We start from the raw sequence: 26,181 nt of genomic DNA on the forward strand, positions 1-26,181 counted from the left end.
GATGTTTAATATTTGAAGGAACCTTTAAAGAAAAAATGGACTATAAGTAGACATAGTATTTATCACATGAAAATAACAAATGGATTCAGGTTTATACAAGGCTTTCACTTCGATTGAATGATTGTATTAATAAAGGTGTATGAAGTCATCACCACAAAAAAAGACAACAACCCAAAAATAGCACAAATAAGGCATCCATAATTCAAGATACCGTATAGCGGGTTATTTTTGCGGGTGTTAAATTTCGCGATTTTCATTGAACAAGGTATACAAAATATTTTGGCGGTTATTATTTTGGCGGATTAAAAACTTTTATTAATACCTTTGTATGTACACCTTTAATTTGGTAGAATTTATTTTGGCGATTTAGTTCTGTCCGCGAAAATAAGCGAAAATTTGCACCCCGCGAAAATAACCCGCTATACGGTAGTCTTCTGCAATAGATAATGAGTCAGGCTCTAAATCAACTGATGAATAAAAAAGTAGTTTCTCGTTTATAAACCTATTCAAAGACAAGAAACAAAGATTACCAAAGTCTTGAAAAGGCATTGTATGGGACACCAATTCGAGTAAATTTAAAGTCCCTGTATGGAAATTTTCAAAAGTCAGGAACAGGAGTGCATCTTGAAATTTTTACTAATATGCAAACAAGGAGATCTGAAATGATTGCCAATAAGAAAACACAACTATCACCAAGAGTCAAAACAATGTGGATTTTGGAATCTATAGATCTCCTTACCAGTTTTGCTACACATGAAATATCACAAACTGTTATAGGTCCAACCTGTTGATATACATAATCATAACACTTTATGTTAAATTCCTGCCAGAAGAATCATACTTCCACATTAAATCCTTACTATTCACAAAATTTTATGAAATATAGTAAATATTCTGACCAATTTATGACCTGCATTAAACCTTTTATAAAAAAAATTTTAGTAAAGAAAATGTAATGTTAAATGAAATCTGCTAACAAGAACATATTAAAACAATCTAATTAAAAACTGATCTCTCATGCTTCCGTTTTCTGATATGTTGCGTGGCATTTCAGAAAACGGGAGAATGAGCGATCTGTTTTTAATTAGATTGATATTAAAATAGATGAGAAATGTATATTCCATAAGAGGAAATAACAAATAACCACTATCAGGAAAAGGCAATTAACATTAGAAAAAGAGAATTTGCCCAATTTTGGTATGAAATTCTGAGAATGATAACCAATGCATGAAAGTAAAACAGTTGCATTTATTAAGGGTAAAGTTGAGTAAGATAAAATTCAATGATACATATGAAAAAATATGGGTTATTATGAAGCAATATTATTTCAGCTAAATCTTTACAATATTGTTTCAAAAAATACATCAAATATTGCTTTGGTTGATATTTTTTAAGTACAATTATAATGTTATAGTTATATAGATAAATCTGTGACAAGATTGGCCCAGTTAATATATATTAAAACTTTCTGCTGGGAGATCAATCATCTCCAAAATGAACATATATTATCAAACACAAAAAACTAAAGAGTTTAATCACAACAAAGACTTCCTAAAAGTTTTCAGAACACCAAAAAGTTGTAATTTAATAGCTTTGTCATCACAGAATTGAGTATTAATAATGGAAAAAGCTGGTAAAAGATACCAATAAATTAGACACATAAACAATAGTCATCATCAGTTGAAGGAAGACTGAGAATAATTTACAAAATACTTTACAGAAAAGTGATTGAGGACAAAATATATTCATATACAGAGAGAGAACAACATATCATAAGATACCAGACCTACAATTTAGTATGCCTACATTCTACATTCGACTCAACAGTGGAGCTAGAACCAAAACAGTTGGATAGCCAATTCAAATACAGAGTTGAAGAGCATTTTAATAACTTATAATTAGGAGAAAGAGAGTGGAACTATTAATCCATCATTCTTATTGTAAGAAAGTCACTGAATGTAAGGACTGAAACTGCCTAATTTATGAATCATCACAAAGTGTTGTTTAATATTCCTATTTTCTATTGAGTAAACTATTATCCCGGAATTGTGTTTTTATATATCAAAGGCATCTTCATTATTAGGTTGATATATAATATTGTCCAACTAGCAGTCATACTTCTGTCCTCTAATTCTTTTTTGTAAAAAAAAGTTTATTGACACTAATTTCCTAACAGTGCAATTAGTAAAAATGCAGGAATTAAATAACTCTTCAAAAACACCTGAGTTCACCCCTGGTTTATAGTGATGATGTTTCATCTTGTTCAGTCTTATTTCTGTTTGTTTCTGGTATGCTTAAATGTTGAATTTCTGTTTTGCAATATTTTTTGGAGGGTCTTTGGGTCGATGTATTTTCTCCCCCTTAGAATTTTTTTTGGAAAAAATGGGGGTCTATCCCAAAACACATGTGCTAGCACATTTATAGTAAAAGTAATACACACACCTTTTACTTCCTGAGAGCATTATATATAGTCTTTTAGATCTGGTTAAGAGCTAGCCCAAATAATAATGACGTCTGGCAAGGCTATTTAATATTTTTTTTGGGACGTGGTAGGTGGGTCTCATTGGGGTTTAAGCGTGAAGTGGTATTGCTGATTTTTGTTAAGCGTGACACGTGAAAGCCAAATTATTGTGCCATGAAAACGGGAAATGAAGTATAGCAGGACATGGGAAATTACAAAAAAATCTGAATTGCTTACTTACATAGTGTAAGCGGGATGCGTGAATCTGAAAATACAGTAAGCGGGATCCAGGATCAGAACCCCCCAATGAGACTCCCATTAAGAGCAATAATCTTGTAGTTGATAAAAAAAAATGTGTCTGTTGAAAAAAAATTCTAAACAATATTTTTTAAAAACCTAAGGTACAGGAAGAGGTTATTTTATTATGTAATAGGATTTTAAGTTAGTTAATTATGGTGATATAATAAAGAAATTATGCATTCTGTAAACCCCATCCAGACCCTCATTTCGGAGGATCTAAAAATTCGGAAAATGTTACCGTTTTCGGTCTGAGTAGTACCTATCAGTTGTCGTCTTCCGGGTGGAGGATGGCAGATGCAGCAAAATATCAGAGATTAGCCAGCGAATACGCTAAGGTTTGATCCAAATTAAAATTAATTCTAGAGAGATAAACAAAAAAGACGATTAATAAAAAATAATACACTGTTATCTCGGTCAATAGTTTCATTTTCATAAACCGTCCATAAATTGCAACGCCCCCTTTTCACTGACACTGTCACTGTTAGTGTTACACTTACAGACTGTTAAATGTTTACTAAGGTAAAGGATTTGTTTTTCCTGAATGGGAGTTGGATCTGTTGAGAAATTTAAATGCTGTCGTCTTTTATAATTTTATCAACAAAAATCATTCTACTGTAAACAAATCGTCAAATGCCGTGTAAGGGACAATTAAGGTTCATCCAAACAAATGGACAAATTTGGCCGTATTTTCACCTCAAAAACTACTCTGTGTACAGACTTTACCTTACCTGTGCTGTTTGGAAAGTTTTTATGCCTAGCATCCACTAGATATATAAAAGTTAAATGCATTTTGTGTTTGAGAAAGATAAAATCTTTCTTGGTTTTTGATGGGCATATTTTTTCCTTTCTTCAGAAGGTGCAAAAATAAACAAACACCTGAATTACTTTGATACTGTCCACTCACTGACTCAGATAAACTCTTTAACTCACCTATAGTTGTGAAGATACCTGGTGTTCACTATCTTTTTGAAAATTAGTAATAAAATGTCAATTAAGGACAATGAAAACAATACAAACCAGGTTTTTACCTGAGGGAACATCTCATAGTTGTACCACAACTTAGTCAATTTCCACACCTTTTGCATGCATGAAAAAAAATGGCCATCAAAATCCAAAAGAGATTTTATCTTTCTGAAACACAAAATGCATTTAACTTTATTATATCTAGTGGATGCTAGGCATTAAACCTGTTCCAACTTTACAGGTAAGTCTGTACTCAGAGTAATTTTAGGCATGTAAATACAGCCATATTTGTCCGTTTGTTATGATGAAACTTAAGGGGCTTGTTCTGTTGTAGGATTCATATTCAGAACAGATTCTTGACCTTTTCAAAAAGATAGTGAACAATCTGGTAGCCATCCCTTATATGAGGCAGGCATTACCTGTGAATGGGGACGAAGTCTGTCTGAATTAATTTTTTTGTTTAATACTTTTGTTAAAAAAGAAAGAAACAGAAATACCGTTATGTTTCCGATTTTGGTTCTGTTGTTAGGGATTTTACTTGTGACATTATTTAAGTTATGATGTCATTTTCAATGTAAACAAAGAAATGCAATGCATCAGGTAACGTCAATTCATATCAAAGACAAAGAATTATTCAAAATGAAATATTGGTATTGTGTTCCTTGAGTTCCTATATTTTACTAAACTACTCAAAGTCTCACGACAACGAGACGGGAAGAAGGAAGTTGATTTTTGCGTTCTGCACAAATGCAGGAATTAAAAAAAGCGAAAAAAAAAGTTTGAACGATTTTGAGTTCAAATAACAATGAAAATTTGGGTTTTTTTTTATTTTTGTTTATTGATTTTTCTACTGTAATTGGGAACTTCGTCCCCATAATAAACATCATTAATTGATAGCAAACCATCAAGATCTTTGAACCAAAAACAAATGAAAATTTTGTGAAAAACTACTGACATTCACAAATCTTGCATTCAAAAAACTATAAATGATTGGAACACATTATCCAACAGTTAAATACAGTGGAAAATACTGGTTGGAACAGTGAGTCACACCAATTTATCCTAGATAAGTTTACCCAGCAACTTTTAGTTCATTTTTAGTATTATGCAGACACAAATGACAGTTACAGGTGACAGAGTTCAAACCCAAACTAAATATAAAAATATTTTTTAAAGGCTATAAAGTTTTATCAAAATAATATTCATGATAATTCAGTCATGGTCATGATGGTGTCTATATTTAAAATGTTGTCATTTACACGAATATTTACACAATGAATTATAATTTATGACTGAAAATTGATCCTGGTTTTGGGCTATGAATTACATTTGTATAATATAAACCATCAATAGTTTAAAGTGGCACTAGCTATCAAAATTCAAGTTCATTAATTTGACTCTTGAAAATTAACATAAAGGAGATATGGTATGATTGCTAATGAGACAGCTATCCCACACAAGATAAAATGAAATTGATGTAAGCAATTACAGTCAACAAAACAGCCTTCAACTATGAGACAAATCCATTCTGTATTGTAAATTCCAAAAGAAAACTAACAGCCTTTATACATCATGTACATTACATTTATATAATTCATATAAATAAATCGCAAAAAAATATTCGTCATAATTACATGTATGAAAGACATTGGTTGCATCCACTCCATTTGGACTTTACTGGGTAGTTGTCTCATTTAAAAACATATCACATCTCCTTATTTTTATATGAACGGAAGACATTCTCTGTTAGGGATTTCACAATCTGTGAATCGACTAAGTGCTGTTTTAATGATCACTTATTGTTTATAATACATTTTGTAATACATGTACAGTTAATAAAATTGAGAATGGAAATGGGGAATATGTTTAAGAGTCAACAACCTGACCAAAGAGCAGAGAAAGGTTGTTTGTATGTTTGTAGGTCTTAGACATTTTGAACTTTGAAAGGACATCAGACAGACTCACAAATATACCAATCCTCACTGCATACAGTCTGCCAATTTGTAAAAATATTCATTTGGGATTTAAAGAGGATCTGTATTATACATTAAAGTATTTTTATCTTCTGTTTCACAAACATTGAAGTAATACTCACATTATTAAATATTTTCATCATATGAAGAGTAAATCAAATGTTATTTTATTGATATCATATTGGAGAGGCACTGAGGTACTACTGGGTCTATTGAAGGGTAGAAAATAAGTTTGTTTTTGCATACCTACATTTTATTAGTGCAGAATAATTATAAGTTGGTATATTTGATTACCATTGCGTTTAATTTAATGTCAGGTATGTTTGTGGGCCTGTTATTTATGTTATGAATCATTTTGTTGGGTTTGAAATTCAAATTTACTTTACAGTTGAAGGCACAATTCCCTGTGTTGAAGAAAGCATATATAGATGAACAAACAGCCTGTAGTGAAGTAAAGGTATGAAGGGCATTTTTTTTTTATAATATATTCAAATTCATAGGAGTAGATATTTTTTTATGTCTATACATGGATATAAAAAGATGTGGTATGAGTGCCAATGAGACAACTCTCCATCTAAGTCACAATTTGTAAAAGTAAACCATAATAGGTCAAAGTAAGGTCTTCAATACAGAGCCTTAGCTCACACTGAACAGCAAGGTATAGAGGGCCCCAAAAATGATTAGTGTCAGGAAAACCAACTATCTAACATAAAAAAAAAAAAAGAAACAAGAAAACACTTTTGAACCACATCAACCAACAAAAATCACTGAACATCAGGATCCTGACTTGAGACTGGTGCAAACAAATGCAGCAGGTTTAAAGGCTAATAAAAGCGCCAACCTTAATCCAACCTGCAATGTATGCATTTACATTAGTGTTGTACGATTTCAAATTCCAGTTCAATATTTAAAAAAAAAGTAATATCAATGAATTGTGGTATAAACTAAGAAATTTTAATAAGACCAATTTTTGTATTTTATATTTTGGTTAATAAAAGGATATAGGCTTGCAACACTAGTCATCGTTCAGGTCTGTTTCTGTGATTTAGTTGAAACTTTTACCTTTGTTTTAAATCTATCATGTATATGTAGGATCAGCTTAAGGAAAAAGAGCTAGCAGTCAGGAAATTTGAACAGGAAATTGACAGTTTGACCTTCAGAAATCAGCAGTTATCCAAACGTGTATTACTGCTACAAGATGAATTAGATGATGCTCAGTCACACAAGAAAAAGGGGAAGGTAGAATTTACTGTGATTAATGATTTATGTTTTACTGCAGCAAATATTTTCTATAAACCTGATGTCTAGTTTTAGTAGAGTGTTACCCTTTCAGCAACTCTTTGGCGGGTTAGGTTGCACTGCCAAATATTGTTCCTTCCTACTCTTCTGTAATTCTCTGTTCTGCATTATTCCTTTAATTTGGTGCATGATATATATTGTTTTTTTTCCCCTGTAAATAATCTTTTTCATGAAATCAAATTACAAAAATATTTGCATGCTTTTGGATCTTTGAATGTTACCATGGTTACTCAAGCAACAATCAATTAATCAGATGATTTGTTTTCTATCGTATGATTTAACAAATGTAAAAAATTTCATGTATCATATAATAGTAAAACGAACTCAAGTTACATTGTATACAAACTTTAATTTTCTATATTTATCTTATCTATTTATAACTCTGTATTGCTACTTTCACTTTTCATTGTTTCTCTCACCATGACGACGTCAAATTCAATGCACCACTTTGAGTACTTCAGGGGCTCAATTTCTGTATAAAAATTGTCCTGATGAAGCCTGCCTTGCAGGCGAAACATGTAGACATAGATAATAAAATTGCAGATCTTTTGAAGTGTTGTTGTCAATTTTAATTATTATTTAAGGATTGCATTCATTTGCATGATTTGACAACCCGGCATACCAAGGTATCCACTTCAGGGACTCTACCAAAACGATTTCACAGGCGTTGGTTCACCACACGGCATTTAAATGTAAAAAGAGTTTCAACTTCTGTATATTCAGAAATTATTTCGTGCAATTATTAATGTGATTTTGTCATTTTGGACTTAAATGCCATTTGAATTTTTGTGATACATGTATTGAGAAAAATCCTTTTTAATTCATATAAAAAATTACAAAATGTGAGTTTAAAATAATGTATTATTACCCTGTCACATTTTCCACAATAATTACTGAATTTATAGTATGTTTAAAATGAACTATGTTTCTCGTTTCTCGTTTTGTTTATATAGATTAGACCGTTGGTTTTCCCGTTTGAATGGTTTTACACTAGTAATTTTGGGGCCCTTTATAGCTTGTTGTTCGGTGTGAGCCAAGGCTCCGTGTTGAAGGCCGTACTTTAACCTATAATGGTTTAATTTTTAAATTGTTATTTGGATGGAGAGTTGTCTCATTGGCACTCACACCACATCTTCCTATATCTATGTGTCTGAATGATAATTATGAAGCTCCATATTTAAGACGTAGGGTAGGGTTGGTCTAGATTTTCAATTTAATCAGCTGTCCGTCAACAAATTTTTTGAATACATACGAACTTCAAAAGTAAGGTTATGACACTGGAGAGAATTTGTATGAATTTTAAACACATAATATAGAAATACAACATGGAAATTTTAAATGTGGAAGAAAAGATGAAATAGAACAAAAATGCATGTTTTATTTAGAGTTGACTTTGAATTTAAATATTTGAAATATTTTTTAGAACAAACATTCAGATGCTAGCCACACTCCATCCTCAATATCAGCTGGAGTATTCAATGAAGAACTTCAAAGGAAGATTGAAGAAAATGCTAAGCTTAGTCAACAGGTGAGTTGTACATACACTGATTAGTCTGTTACATATAAACATACAGCATTTAGATTTTTAAAGTAGCATTGTTCGTTATCCAAACATTGTTTTGTAAGAAGAAAATCAGTTGGTACTAGGTTGTATATTACTTTTTAAACAGTATTAATGCTATAAGTATTAAAACCAGCTAAATTATGGAATATAAAGAAATATTAAAACAGAAACTACAAATAAAATGTAAAAGATTTTATCTTATAAAGCATTTGGTAGAATTCTTAATTACTGAAAACTTTAAATATTGGCTGCTGAAGGGGTATGAGGGTAGACATTTTCACTTTTTCCCCTTATGCGTTAAAGTTTGTACAATTACACAATACAAATGTTTAAGAAATGCACTTACTGTTTGACATTTGGATTTTATTTCCAAAACAATTTTTAAGTTTCTGAAATGAAATTATTAAAATATCAACTTTTACGGTAAAGAATTTTTAGAAAAATTGAGAAACTTGTTACTGTAAATTCAGAAATTGTTGCGAGCATTTATTATTGCTATTTTGTCATTTAAGTAATAAATGCGATTTTAATTTTTGAGATATTGAGAAAAATCTAGTCTTATTAAAAAAAAAAAAAATCTAAATGTGAGTTTTAATTATTGCGATTATAACCTTGTGATATTTTTTCGCAATGAACAAAACCTTTGAAATAATTACTTAACTTACAGTCTTCATTTTTGGTAAAAATTTGTAGGCTGATTTCAGATCGTTGATCATGTTGATAGTTTATGCTTACTTTATTTACACATGTGGGAAGACAGTATGATTACCTCTAGATGTCTTATTAGCTCACCTGGCCCAAAGGTCAATTTTTAACAATTTTCATAAAATTTGTAAAATTTCACTAACATTTTCCACAGAAACTACTGGGCCAAGTTCATTATAGATAGAGATAATTGTAAGCAGCAAGAATGCTCAGTAAAGTAAGATGTACAAACACATAACCATCACCAAAACACAATTTTGTCATGAATCCATCTGCTTCCTTTGTTTAATATTCACATAGACCAAGGTGAGCGACACAGGCTCTTTAGAGCCTCTAGTTTTTATGACTTTTTAATTGTATGAAACTTAAGTAAATTACCACATTTTACAAGATAGATGATATTTATCCTAATCATCTTAAAAAAAATTATGTGGCCAGTTATAATTGTATGTGCCATAACCTAACACTGTGGATTAATGCAAGTTTTCCTCAATCCAGGTAAATTGATAGCAATAAAAATAAATGAACCCACAGTATATGTTGTGATATTTTACTAGCTAGATGATAGTACTTGCAGGGGCTTTCAAACTAATCATCTTTTAAGATGTGGTACTAGTACATTATAAATGAGTGTGTCATGACTAATAGATTTTTTAAATTTTTACCAGGTAGATGAAAGTACTCGTATGTATCAGGGAAGGATAGAAGAACTTGAGGCCAAAGTGAAGGAATATGAAGACAAATTTAATCAGCATCAGGAAGTAAATGATGTGAATAAAGAGAAGAATAAAGTATTGATAGAGAGACTGCAGGAAGAGAAAGCCATGATTGAGGCGAGTCTTTACGGTGGATCAAATCGTATTTGAGTTTTAATTGATTTAAACCAGGAAATATAATACCCAACAAATTTAATTCACTACTTACAATCCCTACACTCAACAGTGCTTCTAAAAGTCTAATTAGTGAGACCTTCAACACTGAGCAAAACTTAACACTTCACTATAGACCATGAAATGAATATTTTCCATTAGGGCTATTCCAGAAAAAAATGTATGGGGGGTTGGAAGGCAGTTTTTTGTCAGCACCCGCCACCCATACAATTGTAATTGAGAATTATAGTGCATTATAGTGTAAGAAGTTGCTCTGATACCCATCACCCATGTATTATTAATACAAAGTGTATTCCAATTTAAATCATTTTATTTTTAAACTGTTGCCTTCCCTTAATTGCTCTTGCACGATTTTAGGAAAATGGTAGGAAAATTGAACTAAATGCAATACAAGCAACAGCAAGTTTGTTGAGGCTACAAGTCATTCATTAATGTGATTTTGACAATTTTTTTGAAAAGGGGCACCAACTTTTAAGTTTATATCTCAAAATGACCGAAATTAGGTGAACAAATTTCCAGATCCTTGACCATAGCCCTGTTGAATTTTGTCATTTCCATTTATTTAATAAGAGCAAACTTCTGCAAACTCAAATTAAACCTTTTAATTAAAAAAATTGTAAATATGACTCATACAACAGCTTTATTCATTATTCCAAAATATAATCTGTTCATTTTTTGTCGAGCCTGCAACTTTTGTTGCGGAAAGCTCGACTTAAGGGATAGTGATACGGTGGCAGCTATGGTGGCAGCGGTGTTAGCTAACTTCTTAAAAGCTTTATATTTTAGAAGGTAGAAGACCTGGATGCTTCATACTTTGTATATAGTCGCCTCATGTTACGAACTTTCTGTCAGTCACATGTTCAATGTCCTTGACCCCATTTTCATGATTCAGTGACTACTTGAAAAAAAAGTTGAGATTTTTTGTAATGTTAAATTCTCTCTTATTGTAAGTAATTGGATAACTATATTTGGTATGTGCGTATCTTTCAAGGTTCTCATGCCCGTCAGACAGTTTTCACTTGACCTTGACCTCATTTCATGGATCAGTAAACAATGTTAAGTTTTGGTGGTCAAGTCCATATCTCAGATACTATAAGCAATAGGTCTAGTATATTCTGTGTATGGAATGATTGTAAGATGTACATGTCTAGCTGACAGATGTCATCTGACCTTGACCTCATTTTCATGGTTCAGTGGTCAAAGTTAAGTTTTTGAGTTTGGTCGTTTTTTCTAATACTTGATGCATTAGGTGAACTATATTTGGTGTATGGAAATATTTTATGATCTATATGTCTGTTACACAGGTTTTATTTGACCGTGACCTCATTTTCAGGATCCATTGCTAAGTGTAAAGTGTTTGTGTTTTTGTCTGTTTTTCTTAATTTATAAGCCACAAGTCAAATATATTTGTTGCATTGAAGAATTGTTAGCTGTACATGTCTGTCTGGCATGGTTCATCTGACCTTGACCTCATTTTCATGGTTTATTGATCAATGTTTTGTTTTCTTGGTTAATGTTGAGTTTATGTGACAATTGTAATAAAGCTTTATAATTAGGTCTTTCAACATAATATCAATGATTAGTAAAGAAGGCGAGACATTTCAGCGTGTGCACTCTTGTTATTGAAACAATACTCAAAACACACAAATTTGTATTAATAGTCATAGTAATCGAAAATATAAATATTATGTTTACAAAGATAATTTCATTACAGTCTTAAAATCATACTTAACTAATCGAATAGATATGTGTTTTACTTGTAGGTTAAACTTCAAACATTGGAAACAGATACTAAAAAGTACAGATCTCGGGCAGATAAAGCGTAAGTTGTATTTTATTTAATTGGAATAACTATCTACATAATTTATTAGTTAAATACACATTGGACAGGATTGTAAAATTTTTAAATTTAGCTTTATCATTTTATTTGGCATGCACCTATTATATTCAGACTTGAAAATAATATAGTTTGATATAAAACTGATAACAAAATTATCTCCCTTTTCATTTTAAATTAATTAACAGATCTTGAAATTTATTTATAGATACAGAAGTTTTTTATACTCATTAAATTCAGTTAAAAACATTTCTAGAGCCAAAACAGTTCTGGAAGTTCTTTATTCACCTTTTTCACATCAGGTTTATATGACTTACGGTAAGTCACTTACCACAAGATTCGATTTATGCCAGTGAGAGATCCAGGTAATACTCGCTCAGATTATTGAAATTAAAAACTATATTTTTAATTATTTTGTATTCTCAAAACTACAAATGTACAGTTTTGCTACAAATCTACAACACAACTCCTAGTTGTAGGCTGTTCTTACCTATAGTCATGCATATTCATCAGCTTTGTGTAGGCATGTCAAAGTCGCATACATGAGAATGACAAGCCAGTACACACTGTTACGATTTCATTAACCAGTATTGAAAGGATAAATATAACACCAGGTAATTTTATTGCAATTTTATCTGAGAATAAGTTTAAATAAACCCTTCAAGGAAATTTCCCATTGTTATTAAGGAGAGAGTTAAAGTGTTTTAATTGATGTCATGTATTTATTATTACAGAGAAGAAAGTTTGTCAGATGTTCAGTGTCAGCTACAGAAACAGTTAGATACTGCCAACAAAATAATATCAGATAAACTTCCTTTTATAGATACAAGTATGTATATACACAAGGAATCTACCTTGCTGTGTTTATTCCATGGAAAATTCTTTTAATAAGTTCAAACATGAAATCAGCAATTTGAATGTACTGTTTGTCTGGTTTTTGGATAAGTGTTGGTATTTTTTTTTTAATCCTGGCCTAACAAAATCAACATTTTATAAGTAGAGATTCTTGGACATAAATTTTCATTTAAGATTATTTTTTGCAATTACTATTTTTCTTTTCAATATCCAAACAACATAAGATCAATGTGAATTAATAGCCTTATGATGTATAAAAGTCAAAATGTAACAATGTGCAAAAGGAGGCTTTACTTATTTTCCAAGCAAAGTGTTCATAATTTTTTTTCTCACCCTTTTTAGATCTTTTTAATATATATTCATGTACTATTTTACAGAAAACAGAGAATTAAATGGTTTAAATTTACCCACCCATGATAGAAAACACCAGCTACGAGCCAGAGAATTAGTTAGTCAGACAGCTAACCATCTGACAGATATGGTCCAAGCCTTGTCTAACTTCTTTACATACTCAGAACAGAGATCTAAGATTTACCCAGCAGAATGTATTAATGAACCAATGAGTCCTGTTAATATACAGGTATACAATTTAAGTTACAGCTTTTAAAACTATCATTACTAGAAAATAGGAAATCAGCAAAAAGTACAATAGATTTTAACAATTGAAAAAATATATTTGCTTGAAAATAAACATGTACAAAATTTATTTGAAGACAATTTTATAAATATGAAGACAATATCATAAATTAACATTTAACATTTAAACCTAAAAATTTCTTAAATGATATTCATATCCGGGCCACAAACTCATAAACTTTACATTTAAGTCTTTAGTTTACATCCATTAGACGATCAAGCAAATGAAATCTCACATGAATCCCAAAAAATGAATGCTGATATAAAAAAATTTGCAAGTGCATAAACCAATAATTGATATGTATTAATATATTGTTGCCTTTTTTTTTTATTACAGTATTGTAAATATCTCCATGAAAATTTGCAATATTTACGTCCACTAGAACAGTCTTTTAAAGTTTTCCTCAGTACTCTCAATGAAGACACATTAACAACACTGGTATGTATAGAAATCATCCTTCTTTATACTGCTAAAATTATAATGAAAAGTAAATAACAGATTAAAATATGTGGTTGCCCGTGTGGTCATTCTTCCAATTGTATTATTCAATAAAAACTCACGAATAAGTAAAGTTCACTTCCTGTTTCTTCAATCAGGATTTTTTTACCCATTTATTTGCATTATGTTTCAGTCTGTGCATTTGTTCATTTGTATGTCCCTCTCGCTCAGGTTATATTTTTTTTACTAATATGAGTTTTGACTCTAATTTCAGGACCCCCTGAGCATAGACTGACCTTGCGAATTATGGTGCAAGTGGGGCAACCATGTACTATGGACACATCTTGTTTGTTCTATTTTCTATAATTGACATTTTCATTGCAATACACCTTATCGCTATTTGTCCGCCATTACTGAATATCACACAGGTTCCCATAAAATTTTGAAGTCATAAAACAAAATATCTAACGCCACAATGGAAAAGTGATTGTTGTATGCGTCAAAAGGTCAAGCGGCCGGGTCAGCCAGCCAAGTAGGCTAATAGCGATAAGGTGTATTTCATTGTGAATTGGCTTGAAAAAACTATCTGTCATCTCAGGAGAGAGAGTTCATAATTTTTTTTACCATATTTGTTATTTGAATAAAAGGAAATATTGAGTAAATATCAATGAGACAGCACTCTAACAAAACAAAACCACAAAATATAAATTTTGAAAAAGATGTGAGTAATTAAGCAGAAAATATTGTAAATTTGCCACCACTTGATACAAATACGTGTACTACATTTAATACCGAATACTTATATCTTTCTTTTGTTGTAGGAGACAGCAACTGACCTGCAGATATTTTCCAAAAAATTTAACACTTGTATAGAATATTTTAATAAATTATTGCCATACCAGTTATTAAGGTAAGAAAACTGTCAAAGGTTCTGACACTTTAAAATGTTTAAGTGGTCTTTTGTCATATCAATTTATTATTTATTTTCGAGGAAGAAATGATGTAGACAAACAATTGCTGCTATTACAACTGAAAAAAAAACTATTGTTAAGGTATATGAAACTTTCCTACATTATAAAAGTTGTAAAGCAAATACAAATTTCAAGTTGTAACCATATTAGATATTTACTAATGATTAAATCACATTTGTATGGAAAATTGTCCTATCAAACTCTTTTTTGGTAAAGATTGCATGAAATGCAATCGAAACCCTATGTAACTGACTCGATATCTAAATACTCTAAGATTGATTACTACTTTAAGATACACAATAGATCATAACATTCTATATATCCTATCCATGATTGTTTGAAAAATTTATCAATAAAATATATAATCAGATTATTCAGATATTTAGGTCACAAAATGATGTTAAACTTCTCAAGAAAACTACATAACTATTGCAAGGTGTAGGAATCGAATAACTGTTCTAAAAATATCAATGATGTCATTGATACACATTGATAAAGTCATCTTTAAATATTGGAGTTATCTACCTTTTGTTCACCAATATCAAATTTTGTTTTTCAGTATCGAAGAAGAATGTGCTGTGTCGTCTTGTACATCAACATTAGAAACCAAAAACAGAGACCTTCATAAATCATTTAAACATTTAAATCAAGTCTTCAATAAACTACAGTCTTATATCAGCCTTCTTGCCTCACAAAGTAAGAATTGAGAGTGAATATCATTTCATTTTTCATTGTGAAAAAGTCAAAATATTAAAAATAATTCTATTTGAAATAAACTCTGAAAATATTAGATATATACTGACCAGTAAGCTGTTTCCAACCAGCAATCACAATTTCTATGCTTCATGGTTGCTTTTGTTAAACATTGTTATCTTGTTATTCTTAAATTAATTGAAAATAACCAAACAGTTATATATATGATATACAATGCCAATACTGTTAATTCAGAAATTATAGCATGATTTTTTTTTATTATTGCAATTGTTAAACAATTGTCAGAAATATTAGTTTGATATTGAAATTTAAGAAATGCTACATACAAATAATGTTATCACAATTAAAACGGTGAGTTTTCATTTTTGTGACATCTACTTTATATCTTGTTAAAATTTTCGCAACAATATAAATATTTCAAAATTTTCTGAATTACTGCTGCAAAGCTATTCTTATTGTCATTGTCTGATATTGTGAGTGAGAAAAATGCTCAAAATAATAATGGCCATTGATTTCATTTAAAAAATGTCAAATGGCTGAAAACCAAAAAAAATAATTGAACAGGACCTTCTTTAAGATAATTCTAGTTTAATTTCATTATATAATGGAATTAGTGTAATAATTTATTAAATAATCATATGTACAAACAAATACTTATTATACTTGAGTAGGTCCAGTAAGGGCAGATTTTCTACTTGAATTTAACATTTATTTTTCAGGTTCTAAGTCATGTCCACATCCAAAAATAAATCATCCCAGATTCTTCACTTTACTCTGTCAAGTATTAAAAGATTTAGACCGTGCAGTCAGAGGTAATATATAGTACCTTAAAATCTTTTTATCTTGGATACATTACAATGTACAAATATTTTCAAATAAACATCAGTAAACACATGCATATCAAATTCAAAAGCAGTCACTTATGTTACACACATAAGAAAGTAAGTTCTCCTCAATCCATGAAAATTCAAGAATAAAATAAACTGTCCACAGTATGCCACTGTTTAAATACATGAATGAACTGCATGTATGCCACAGCACTGTGTTAGTACACAAATGAGTTATGCAGCTGTTAAAGTATACAAATGAACCAATACATGTATTACTATGTGTACAGAATAATATATGTTAGACAAAAAATTTGCAAAAGCAAATTTACAGATATAACATTGTTGGGTTGATGTTTAGACGAGTTGTATACACAGAATAATATATGTTATATACTGTAAACCAACTCATTATCGTGAGTGGTTGATTTTCACGACTTTAGCGAGTATAAAATTTAGTGAATAGACATCTTCGTGAATATGTTAGACTTGGAATTTTCCTTAATTAACAATATCAAGTAAATTTAAGAATCGTGAAATTAAATTGCTGCAAAAAGTGCTAGAAATGACTAAACACAAAATAAAGTATATGCAAAAATAAGTTGGTTTATAGTATGCAGTTGTTTTAGCACACAAATAAACACATATCTTTCATGTTTGTAGAAGTATCCAAGCATTATAATTCTAAAGTATCCCTAGAACACCAGTTGCCTACAGCCTCACAGAAACTCAAAACTACAGATGAATGTGTTGTGTCTTCATTAATATCTTTAGTCACATGTACAAGTAAAGTAAGTCATTGTTTTGCAATCATATGTGTCTGTATAGTATCTGTTATCAGGTTGTTAAAATTTGAAAATCTGTCCTTTATGGCCAAATGAATAGTTAGATACTCCCATAGTATAAATTTCATGGTAAAATGTCATCTGGAAAGAGGAGACACATGCAAAAATTTTCAGATATATAGTAAAAAATCTCTCAATTTTCTCCCATAATGTCAAGTGGTTATGCTTTAGTGTATAAGGCCACGGTTTTTTAATTTGTTGGTTTTAATACGGATTTTCCCCGTCAGTCGGTCGGGAAAAAAATTTGAAAAAATCTTTCAAGACAGAAAAAAAAATGCAAAATAAATATACATTTCAACTTTCTAACAAAATGTTTTTATGCTATTTTGTCATCATTTCAAATTTTAGTTCGATGAAAAATTCTTCCTCAGCTGTCATAAATATCGCATGACATTGTCTAATGATTTGCCGTAAAAAAAGGGGGGTGTTCACAAACAAAGACGAAATTAAATCATCTTTTCACAAACAAGAAAAACAAATTCGCGTAGCTCTTAATCAATTCCAGAAAACTTGGTGAGAATGATCTTCAAAAAGGAAAACTGATAAAGAAAAAAATGTAAAAAACGTCGTACGAAAATAAGTTTCAACACACGTGTCAAAAACGTAATACACTCGTCCACGGAAAAAACGAGAATATCGGGTTAATCTAGTGTCATGCATTCCCGTTTTTAATCCAAATGGACGATATTTTTCTTTTATTATCCATGAAACAAGAAAATTCTAAATGACTTGTTGATATTCAGAACTTTTACTTCCAAGGTGCTTTCCACCTGTCCACATTTGGTCAAGTCTATTTCTATGAGATTATGCATCTTACAGACTGATGAAAAATAAGGGAAAGGAACTTATTGTGTAATGGGTTTTAAACACAGATTTTGTTCCGCAAAATTATTTGCGAAAACGACATTTCAAGGTCAGTTATAATTGATTTGTCTATTTTTAGAAACGTAAACTGGAAGTTTTATTTTTTCACAACAGAGAGTGTTATCAATTTTGTTAGTGATTCATGCATTTCATTTCATAAAAAAAGAAGAATTTAATTATTTTTCTGGGATAATGTATTTGTTTGAGTCGGTGGGAATAAAAAAGCATGAAAAGTCAATTTTATTTTTATTCTAGGAATCTGCAAAATCGGGTCTGCGGATCCGTAAACCAACAAATTAAAAAATCCTGGCCTAATGTTTTTATACCAAATGCAACAATGTTGAAGAGGGTGTAATTGTTTTTACAAGTCATTTAATCTGTTCATTTATTTCACCTGGTGAATTTCTGGACTGCTTTTCATGTTAATTGGTCATTTGAAACAGCATATCATCTAGTCAATTTATCTGAGATTCATATGCATTCTTCCTGTCCAATTTTGGTATAAAAAAAATTCAAACTACTTACCAGTAATAAGATTAAAATAAAATTGACTGCTAAAAAAATGTGTGTGTAATTTGTTGAATTATGTTTCCAGTTATCATCGTTCCTGTCGGGTAATATAGATTTCTTCGGTCAGACTGGTGGATACAGGACACGGGGTAGTAGTATTGGTAATGACCCCATGATGGAAGGACCCAGGTCTAATCCAGCCACTGTACAGTTTAGACAAAAAGCTGCCAACTATTTAGGCTTATTAACAATAGTAAGTATTTTAATGACCATAAAATTTAATGACCATACAATTTAAAGGCCCAGGTTTAAGCTATAGAGTTTACAGATTGAAAAAGGTAATTTAATTGACCTTGTTAACAATAGTTAGAAGTAATGACCCTACCATAGATAGAACCGGCACGGGACGTTTGCGCTTTTTCATAGGATATTTGCGCTTTTTTTGTGGACACTTGCGCTTCAAAACATAGGACATTTGCGCTTTTGAAAAATGGACATTTGCGCTTTTTACATAGGACAATTGCGCTTTTTCTATATATATATAAATCTATGACTTCCCTCCTCTTTTATCCGGGCTTTAAAAGTTTAAAGATCATTTCATAGCACATTGTTGATATGTGTTTAAATGTTTATGTATGTAGCTAAAAGGTAAATATTCTTAAGAAATAAAATCAAGTACTGTGATCACAATTGCAGTTGAGTTTTAGCTTAATATTTGAAGCCCAATGAGTGAACAAATTTTGCTCTTGTTATCTGTCCTGATTGGTTCTAGCCCACATCTCAAATAAATGATTGAGTTTCTCCTTCCTAATTCAGTTGTACATTCCTTGTATTCTCTAGAGAGTCCTAATGCTTGAATTTTTCCCCACCAGGCTTGGGACAGATCGAAACAGTAGCACTTCAAGAGAGCTGGTGGAAACAAATTTCGAACAACAACCATAACCCGGTCTAGTCTCTGTAACTTTAAAATCCATGATCAAGACTGTGTAAATGTGAACTAACTAATGAAAAATATAAGTTAAATTTATTTACGTAATGATAACTTCTCATTCAGATTATAAGTAGTTGACTATAGGATAAAAGCGCAAATGTCTGATCAATTTAATACAGGTGAATCAAAATTAAAAAACGCAAATGTCCATAATATTTGAAGCGCAAATGTCCTATCGTTTTACAGGTAAATAAAGCGCAAACATCCTGTGCCCGATAGAACAAGGTTTCATCTCTTCTATGAATTTATTAATTCATTAATTTTACTGTCTTTCTGGGTTGTTTTCATGTGTATATTTATTGATTACTCTATGTGTTCAGATAAAGAATCTACACTGTAAAAAATCTAATAAAACAGAAAATGAGAAAAGAGTATTTGGCATTATTTTTTCTTTATCTGTTTGCAGCCATGTCCAGATTCAGTTCCACACAAAACAGCAGTTCAGAATAGAAAAACTCTTCTCAGTTCAGCAGAAAGTAAAGAGGGACTCTCTAAACAGGTAACAACTCTAACTGTTCTTTTTGTCTCTTCAACATATACATCTTTTTCTGAAAATTTCGAACACAGCAATCCAATCTTTCATCCTAAATTTCTATACCATTTTGTCTCTCTCGATTCTACAAAGTAAAAAATCAAGGCTTAGCTGTGCTTTTTTCCGGCTGTTGCTGCAGCAATTTTGCACTCCATTTTCAGTCATGTTCATAGAAATTGAATGTTTTGTATAATTAACATGTTTTAAATATTTACATTTCAACATTTGCATTACAAAAAAGCTACCTTAATGACAGAATTGCCAAATCGGTATTTAAGGGGAGAGTACCAAAAATTCAAAGTTTTAAATCATGTCAAATTTTGAACCCTTGATTTAGACTGACTTTTGGTATAACATTTAGTATTGCTAACTGGTCCTTAGTCAAATGTCATGAAGTAAAAAATATGTCTTATACAAGAAGGATTATACAGTGTTAAGAGAGCAGCAGTAAATCAAGATGTAATTTTTTATGGTGACATCCCTTGAAACATTTGGCTTAAGCTGAATTTAATGATTTTGAAGATAAATTCCTTCAGGAATAATGAATTAAAATATGTGCATTTCTTTCAGTTAACAACTTTCCAGCAGAGAGTGGGACGACTGGAACAAGACAAAGAACACTACATGTTAGAGCTACAACTTTTACAAATAAAATATGACAATGAAATCCAGGTAAGTCATTTGTATTTATCCGTAAAATGCATAGACATTGCGTTTCTGTCACATATTTTACCTGTCTATCAACAGATCTTCAGTCAACATATTTTATACACTAACCTTTAGGATTAGGGAACATTTTGTTTTTACCTTCTCCAGCCATCTGTTTTGTCCAAGAATTATTTCTGTCACACTTTTCTGATGAACTAGTAAACATAACAACTTGATTTTTAGTCAGCAACTTGGCAATGATGAATTTTTAAGTGTGAGCACTTTTCTAAACTGTCAGACACATACTTCCTGTTTGCTAATGATTTTAACTTTTTGATATGTGGAATGCAGTGTCAATGCACATAACTTTACTTCACATTTTTCTCAAGAAATAATGAGCAGAATGACTGTCTGTCTGTCTGGATTAAGTAGGTTCAAGTGAACAACTTTATTTAGTCTTCAACAAATGACATATTCTATATAGGCCTGTATGCAGAATTTGACAAAACCATGAAATTAGATATCCATGAACATGCAAGTTTTCCTTAATCCACAAAAATTGGTTTCCATGAAAAATAATGAATTTACAGAATATAAATAATTAATAGTTGAAGTTAAAGCAATAACATTAACTTTTTGTAGAAAGTGAAAAAGATAGAAAAAGAATTGCAAGAAATAAAGCGCAGATCTCAAAGAACTGATTCTATTGAAGATAACATTACAATTGTTATGCCAAGTGCCTCAACCAGTGAAACTCAGTCCAAGCCTTCAGTGCTAACCAGCCAAGTAAGTTTTGTCATATTTAGTACTTAGCAATAGTCTTTATACTAGTTCAGACCAAAACATAAATAAACATATGCATTTTCACAATTTAGATTTATCAATAGTTATACCCTGTGCCACAACCAATGAAATCTCATTGTAGTCTTCAGTGCAGTCAAGCAAAATTAAGATAGTAATACCCAGTGCCTCATCCAATTAAATTCATTTTTAGTCTTTAATGCAAACCAGCACATTGAAATAGACATAAATAAACATTTGCACAATTAAGATATTTTCATTATTACCACGCAATGCCATGAATAGCAAAATTCAAGTTGAAGATTATTGTATAAGGTAAACATTGTCAGAGATTTATTTAAAGAATGTAATAAGGTGAGGTTTTGGAAATTTGTGTCAGATGTTTGGACTTCTTGTTTTTTTTCCTATGAAACCGGGTTAAATATTTTGCCCCATAACACCATTTTTTCTTTAATAACTCATAAAAAGTCATTTTTAAAATTTAAGCAGATTCTTGATTTCTTTTTACCCAAATAATACCAATGCAAATTTAAGGTAAAAGTCTTGAGTCAGCCTTTCCCCTCCATTTTTAAATCTCCGGGGCCCAGAGTACCCATGTGAGCTTATGACATCACTTGGTGTCTGTTGTCGTCATCGTTGTCTGTCGTCATTGTAAACTATTTAAAAAGTCTTCTCCTCTGAAACTACGGGGCCAAATACCTTCAAACATTAACTAAATGTTCCTTAGGGAACCTAGTTTATAAATTGTATCCGAAGTTTTGATTCATCAACAAACATGGCCGCCATGACTAAAATAGAACAGACGAATTGGAACAACCCAGATATAAACTGTAAAAAGCAATAATGTTCAGCAAAGCAAAATCTACAATAAAGTCAGAATTACCGTAATTGTCAATTGACCCCTTAAGGAGTTATTGCCCTTTAAAGACAATTTAACACAATTTGTTCATCAAGTTTGCTAACATTTAAAAATCTTATCCTCTGAAAGTACAGGGCTAATTACCTTCAAACTTTAATTAAATGTTCCTTAAGGTATCTTGCTTATAAATTGTATCAGAAGTTTTGATCCATCAACAAACATGGCCACCATGGCTAAAAATAGAACATAAGGGTCAAATGCAGTTTTGGCTTATATATAAAAAAAATAAAGCTTTTAGGGCAAATCTAACATGTGGCAAGATTGTTCAATTGCTCATTATCTATCGACCCTGAAATTATCAGATGAATGAAACAACCCATTGTTGGGTTGCTGCCACCGAATAAGTAGTTTCAACAAAATTTTGCAGTTTTTTGTTATTATCTTGAATATTGTTATAGATAGATATAAACTGTGAGCAGCAATAATGTTAAGAAAAGTAAGATCTACTAAAAAGTTAATATTACAAAAAGTGTCAATTGACCCCTTAAGGAGTTATTACCCTTTAAAGACAATTTTGCACAATTTGTTCATCAAGTTTGCTTACATTTTAAAATCTTCCCTTTGAAGTACAGGTGAGCGATTCAGGCTCTTGAGAGCTTCTTGTTTAAAAACTCAAATATCTAAAAAAAACAGCTCCATAACCTATAAATATTTTTAGCTTCATTTGTTCCTTAACTGATGCTCTTTCCACTAATGATATCAATTTTAATTTCTTAATTATTTAAATTCCACCTTAAGGGAGTTTGCTTCTCACTTTAAAAGTAATTATATACCCCTGCTTTAAAAAAGGGGGGGGGGGGTATACTGTTTTACCTCTGTCTGTCCTTTCGTCAGTCCGTCAATCCGTCAGTCCGTCCGTCCCATGAATATTTTTCGTCACATTTTTCTCAGGAACTACAATACAAGGATTTCTGAAATTCAGTTTCAGGGTTTATCTAAGTTAGCTATACCGTGTGATGCGTTTTCAGATTGATCACTTGACAACTTCCTGTTTACCGAACACTTGTATGATTTTACACATGATAGCCAAGTTGAAAATTTTCGTCACATTTTTCTCAGGAACTACAATACAAGGATTTCTGAAATTTGGTTTCAGGATTTATATAAGTCAGCTATACCGTGTGATGCCTTTTCAGATTCATCACTCGACAACTTCCTGTTTACCGAACACTTGCATATTTTTACGCTATTTATATTATCCACTTGCGGCAGGGGTATCAACAGTGAGCAGTAGCTCACAGTTTCACTTGTTAACTTTTCAAAACACTAGTTTATATAGATAGGGGACAAATAAAGGAATCCAAAGAGCAAAAAAAATATATAGGTCACCGTGCTTGTTCTTTAGATATAAGCCAATGAAATTTTGGCAGGAAAATATTCTCTCTTGACTTTTCATAGATTTAACATTAACAAGTTGAAGTTCTCAAAAACTGTTAAAAAAAAGTAATTAAAATTTTATTAGACTTTTACAGATGGCTTATAATTATACATGTAAAAGATTTACAAAAAGAAAAATGGGGGTCACAGGGTAAATTTTTTCAAGGCATTCAAATGGAGAAAACCAGAGGATTCTGAAAATCTGACAAAAAATCTAAAGCCAGCTCCCTTAAACATCCTTAAGACCGTTGCTAATTTCTTCCATATATGTTGAAGTTTGTTTGTACCTGTAGAAAACTTATTTCATGATATAGCACATCTTTGTTTTGACAGAGATGTTGTTTACTGAGCCCACAAATTTAGAAACAATCCCTGTAAACTTATTGATCCTTTAAATAAATTATTCTAAAAGGTTACCAATTCAACACTGTAATTGGATCTTTGACTATTGTTTTTTATAGGTATTATTATTGATTTTTCTATCAATATGCTCACTCATGACTCTACAATCTGTCGATTCCTGTATCTATGGATTGCAAAAAGTCTGTTATTCCTTGACTGTTTATGATGTCTTTACAATAAATCCTTTGGACGTTGGATGTGTTCTGATTGATATTTTAGTCTGACTGGTAGATACATGATTTTTTGTTGTTATTGGCTATGCTGTCAGTAACTAAGAGTATTCTCAGGTCTGTAGTTGATGTACAAGTACCAGTCGAAGTCAACTCTGGGTTTATTTAAGATGTAATTCTATTTTTTTCCATCTGATAAGTTACCTGTAAGCCTTCTTAAACTGACTTTTATATAGCTGCAAAAAAAATGTTGGGGTCATATATATATTGCCTTACTTCATTAGTTGTGTTATCAGTGCATCCTTGGCAGCGTTGTGGTTGTTGTTTCAAGGAATTTGGTTTCTGTACAAAAACGTTAGTTAAGTGTATCTCTATGAAACTTAAACAAAAGGTTCAATACCACAAAAGGAAGGTTAGGATTGATTTTGGTGGTGATGGTCCCAACAGTTAAAAATTAGGGTACAAAGAGGAACCCAAAACAAGTATTTTCTAGTTTCAAGACAATAACTTGAGTATAAATTCTTTGAATGCTCTAAAATTGTACCACAAGATTCAATACCAAAAGTAGAAGTTTGTGATTCATTTTGGTGGTGATTGCCCAATGGTTCTGTAATTAAAGGCCAATTGGCCAATTTGGGTTCTAAACAAATATGTTTCTTCAGACAATAACTTGTGTTTAAGAGGGGGGAGAATTTTTCCAACAACTACTCCCCCCCCCCTTTTATCATCTGCCAATGCAGTGTATTGCACACGAGAAAGTAATCTTAATTGGAATAAATATTCAAATCATATAACCAAATTCAACAACTTGAATAAGTTCTTGAACTACATTTATTCTGTTTCAGAAACCAAAATGTCTCAAATATTTAATTACAAACCTATTTCAGATCTGTATTAAGCTTGAATGTTGTGTGTCCATACTTGCCCGAACTGTTCAGGATTGGACTTCTGTGGTCTTATTCAGCTGTGGTCAGGGAAGCAATTTATTATAGTTTGTTTTTGAACTATACTGATATATACTGTTACAACAATGTCCTAGGTATGGGGAGGTATGGTGCCTTTAAACGAATGAACCCTTCCACATTTTGTATGTTCCTATGCCAAGTCAAAGTGTTTGAACCTAGGATATTCTTGTAGTGAAAATGTTCATGGCTCTGATATACCATCTAAGGACAGAGGTGTTGGGATACATAACTTGCATTTCACAACAAATCAAATTATTTTGATAAAATTTAGTTTTACCTGAATTGCTTCCCCTTAGATGTATGCTATTTTTATTTTTGAAAATAAATTAGATTTAGATAATATTGGCTTTTGTAGATTATTATAAGATTTGAAATTGTCTAAAGATAAATAGAATAAAATTAATCATACCATATTAATAATAGAGTTACGGGTTTAGTTTAAAGGTTTAAATTTATTGAATACTTAGGGTAACAATCTTGAAAATTTTATTGAAGATAAAAAAAAATACTATATTTTGTACTCACTAGTGTAAGGTGGTGCGATAATATTAGAGAACATTAATTGACTTCGTTGAAGCAATGGCTGATATACAGCAATGATTCGTCACAGGTATTAACTATAATGTCTTAGTTTACTGTGCTGGTATTATTTCACCACATTATTTGGAATAACTAGAGTTCTCTAGTTTAAAAAAGTAACCCAGGTTAAAATGACCAGCTAAG

At 31.1% G+C, this 26,181-nt stretch overlaps 1 protein-coding gene across 1 annotated transcript in view; it reads left to right on the forward strand.

The window, feature by feature from the left end:
- The first annotated feature begins 3,025 nt into the window (after window positions 1-3,025).
- The window catches only part of LOC134701386 (protein phosphatase 1 regulatory subunit 21-like), a 40,255-nt gene continuing 17,099 nt past the window's right edge, over window positions 3,026-26,181 (forward strand). The window contains exons 1-17 of the mRNA XM_063562536.1: window positions 3,026-3,096; window positions 6,086-6,154; window positions 6,790-6,936; window positions 8,420-8,524; window positions 9,934-10,098; window positions 11,919-11,977; window positions 12,727-12,821; window positions 13,225-13,427; window positions 13,821-13,922; window positions 14,744-14,832; window positions 15,453-15,589; window positions 16,327-16,419; window positions 17,098-17,225; window positions 18,739-18,906; window positions 20,051-20,143; window positions 20,747-20,848; window positions 21,467-21,610. Of these exons, the coding sequence (XP_063418606.1) occupies window positions 3,049-3,096; window positions 6,086-6,154; window positions 6,790-6,936; window positions 8,420-8,524; window positions 9,934-10,098; window positions 11,919-11,977; window positions 12,727-12,821; window positions 13,225-13,427; window positions 13,821-13,922; window positions 14,744-14,832; window positions 15,453-15,589; window positions 16,327-16,419; window positions 17,098-17,225; window positions 18,739-18,906; window positions 20,051-20,143; window positions 20,747-20,848; window positions 21,467-21,610 (1,947 nt within the window). The 5' untranslated portion in view covers window positions 3,026-3,048. The remainder of the gene's footprint in view (window positions 3,097-6,085; window positions 6,155-6,789; window positions 6,937-8,419; window positions 8,525-9,933; window positions 10,099-11,918; window positions 11,978-12,726; window positions 12,822-13,224; window positions 13,428-13,820; window positions 13,923-14,743; window positions 14,833-15,452; window positions 15,590-16,326; window positions 16,420-17,097; window positions 17,226-18,738; window positions 18,907-20,050; window positions 20,144-20,746; window positions 20,849-21,466; window positions 21,611-26,181) is intronic.

This window comes from Mytilus trossulus, unplaced genomic scaffold (assembly GCF_036588685.1).
Source record: "Mytilus trossulus isolate FHL-02 unplaced genomic scaffold, PNRI_Mtr1.1.1.hap1 h1tg000244l__unscaffolded, whole genome shotgun sequence".
Taxonomy (NCBI): domain Eukaryota; kingdom Metazoa; phylum Mollusca; class Bivalvia; order Mytilida; family Mytilidae; genus Mytilus; species Mytilus trossulus.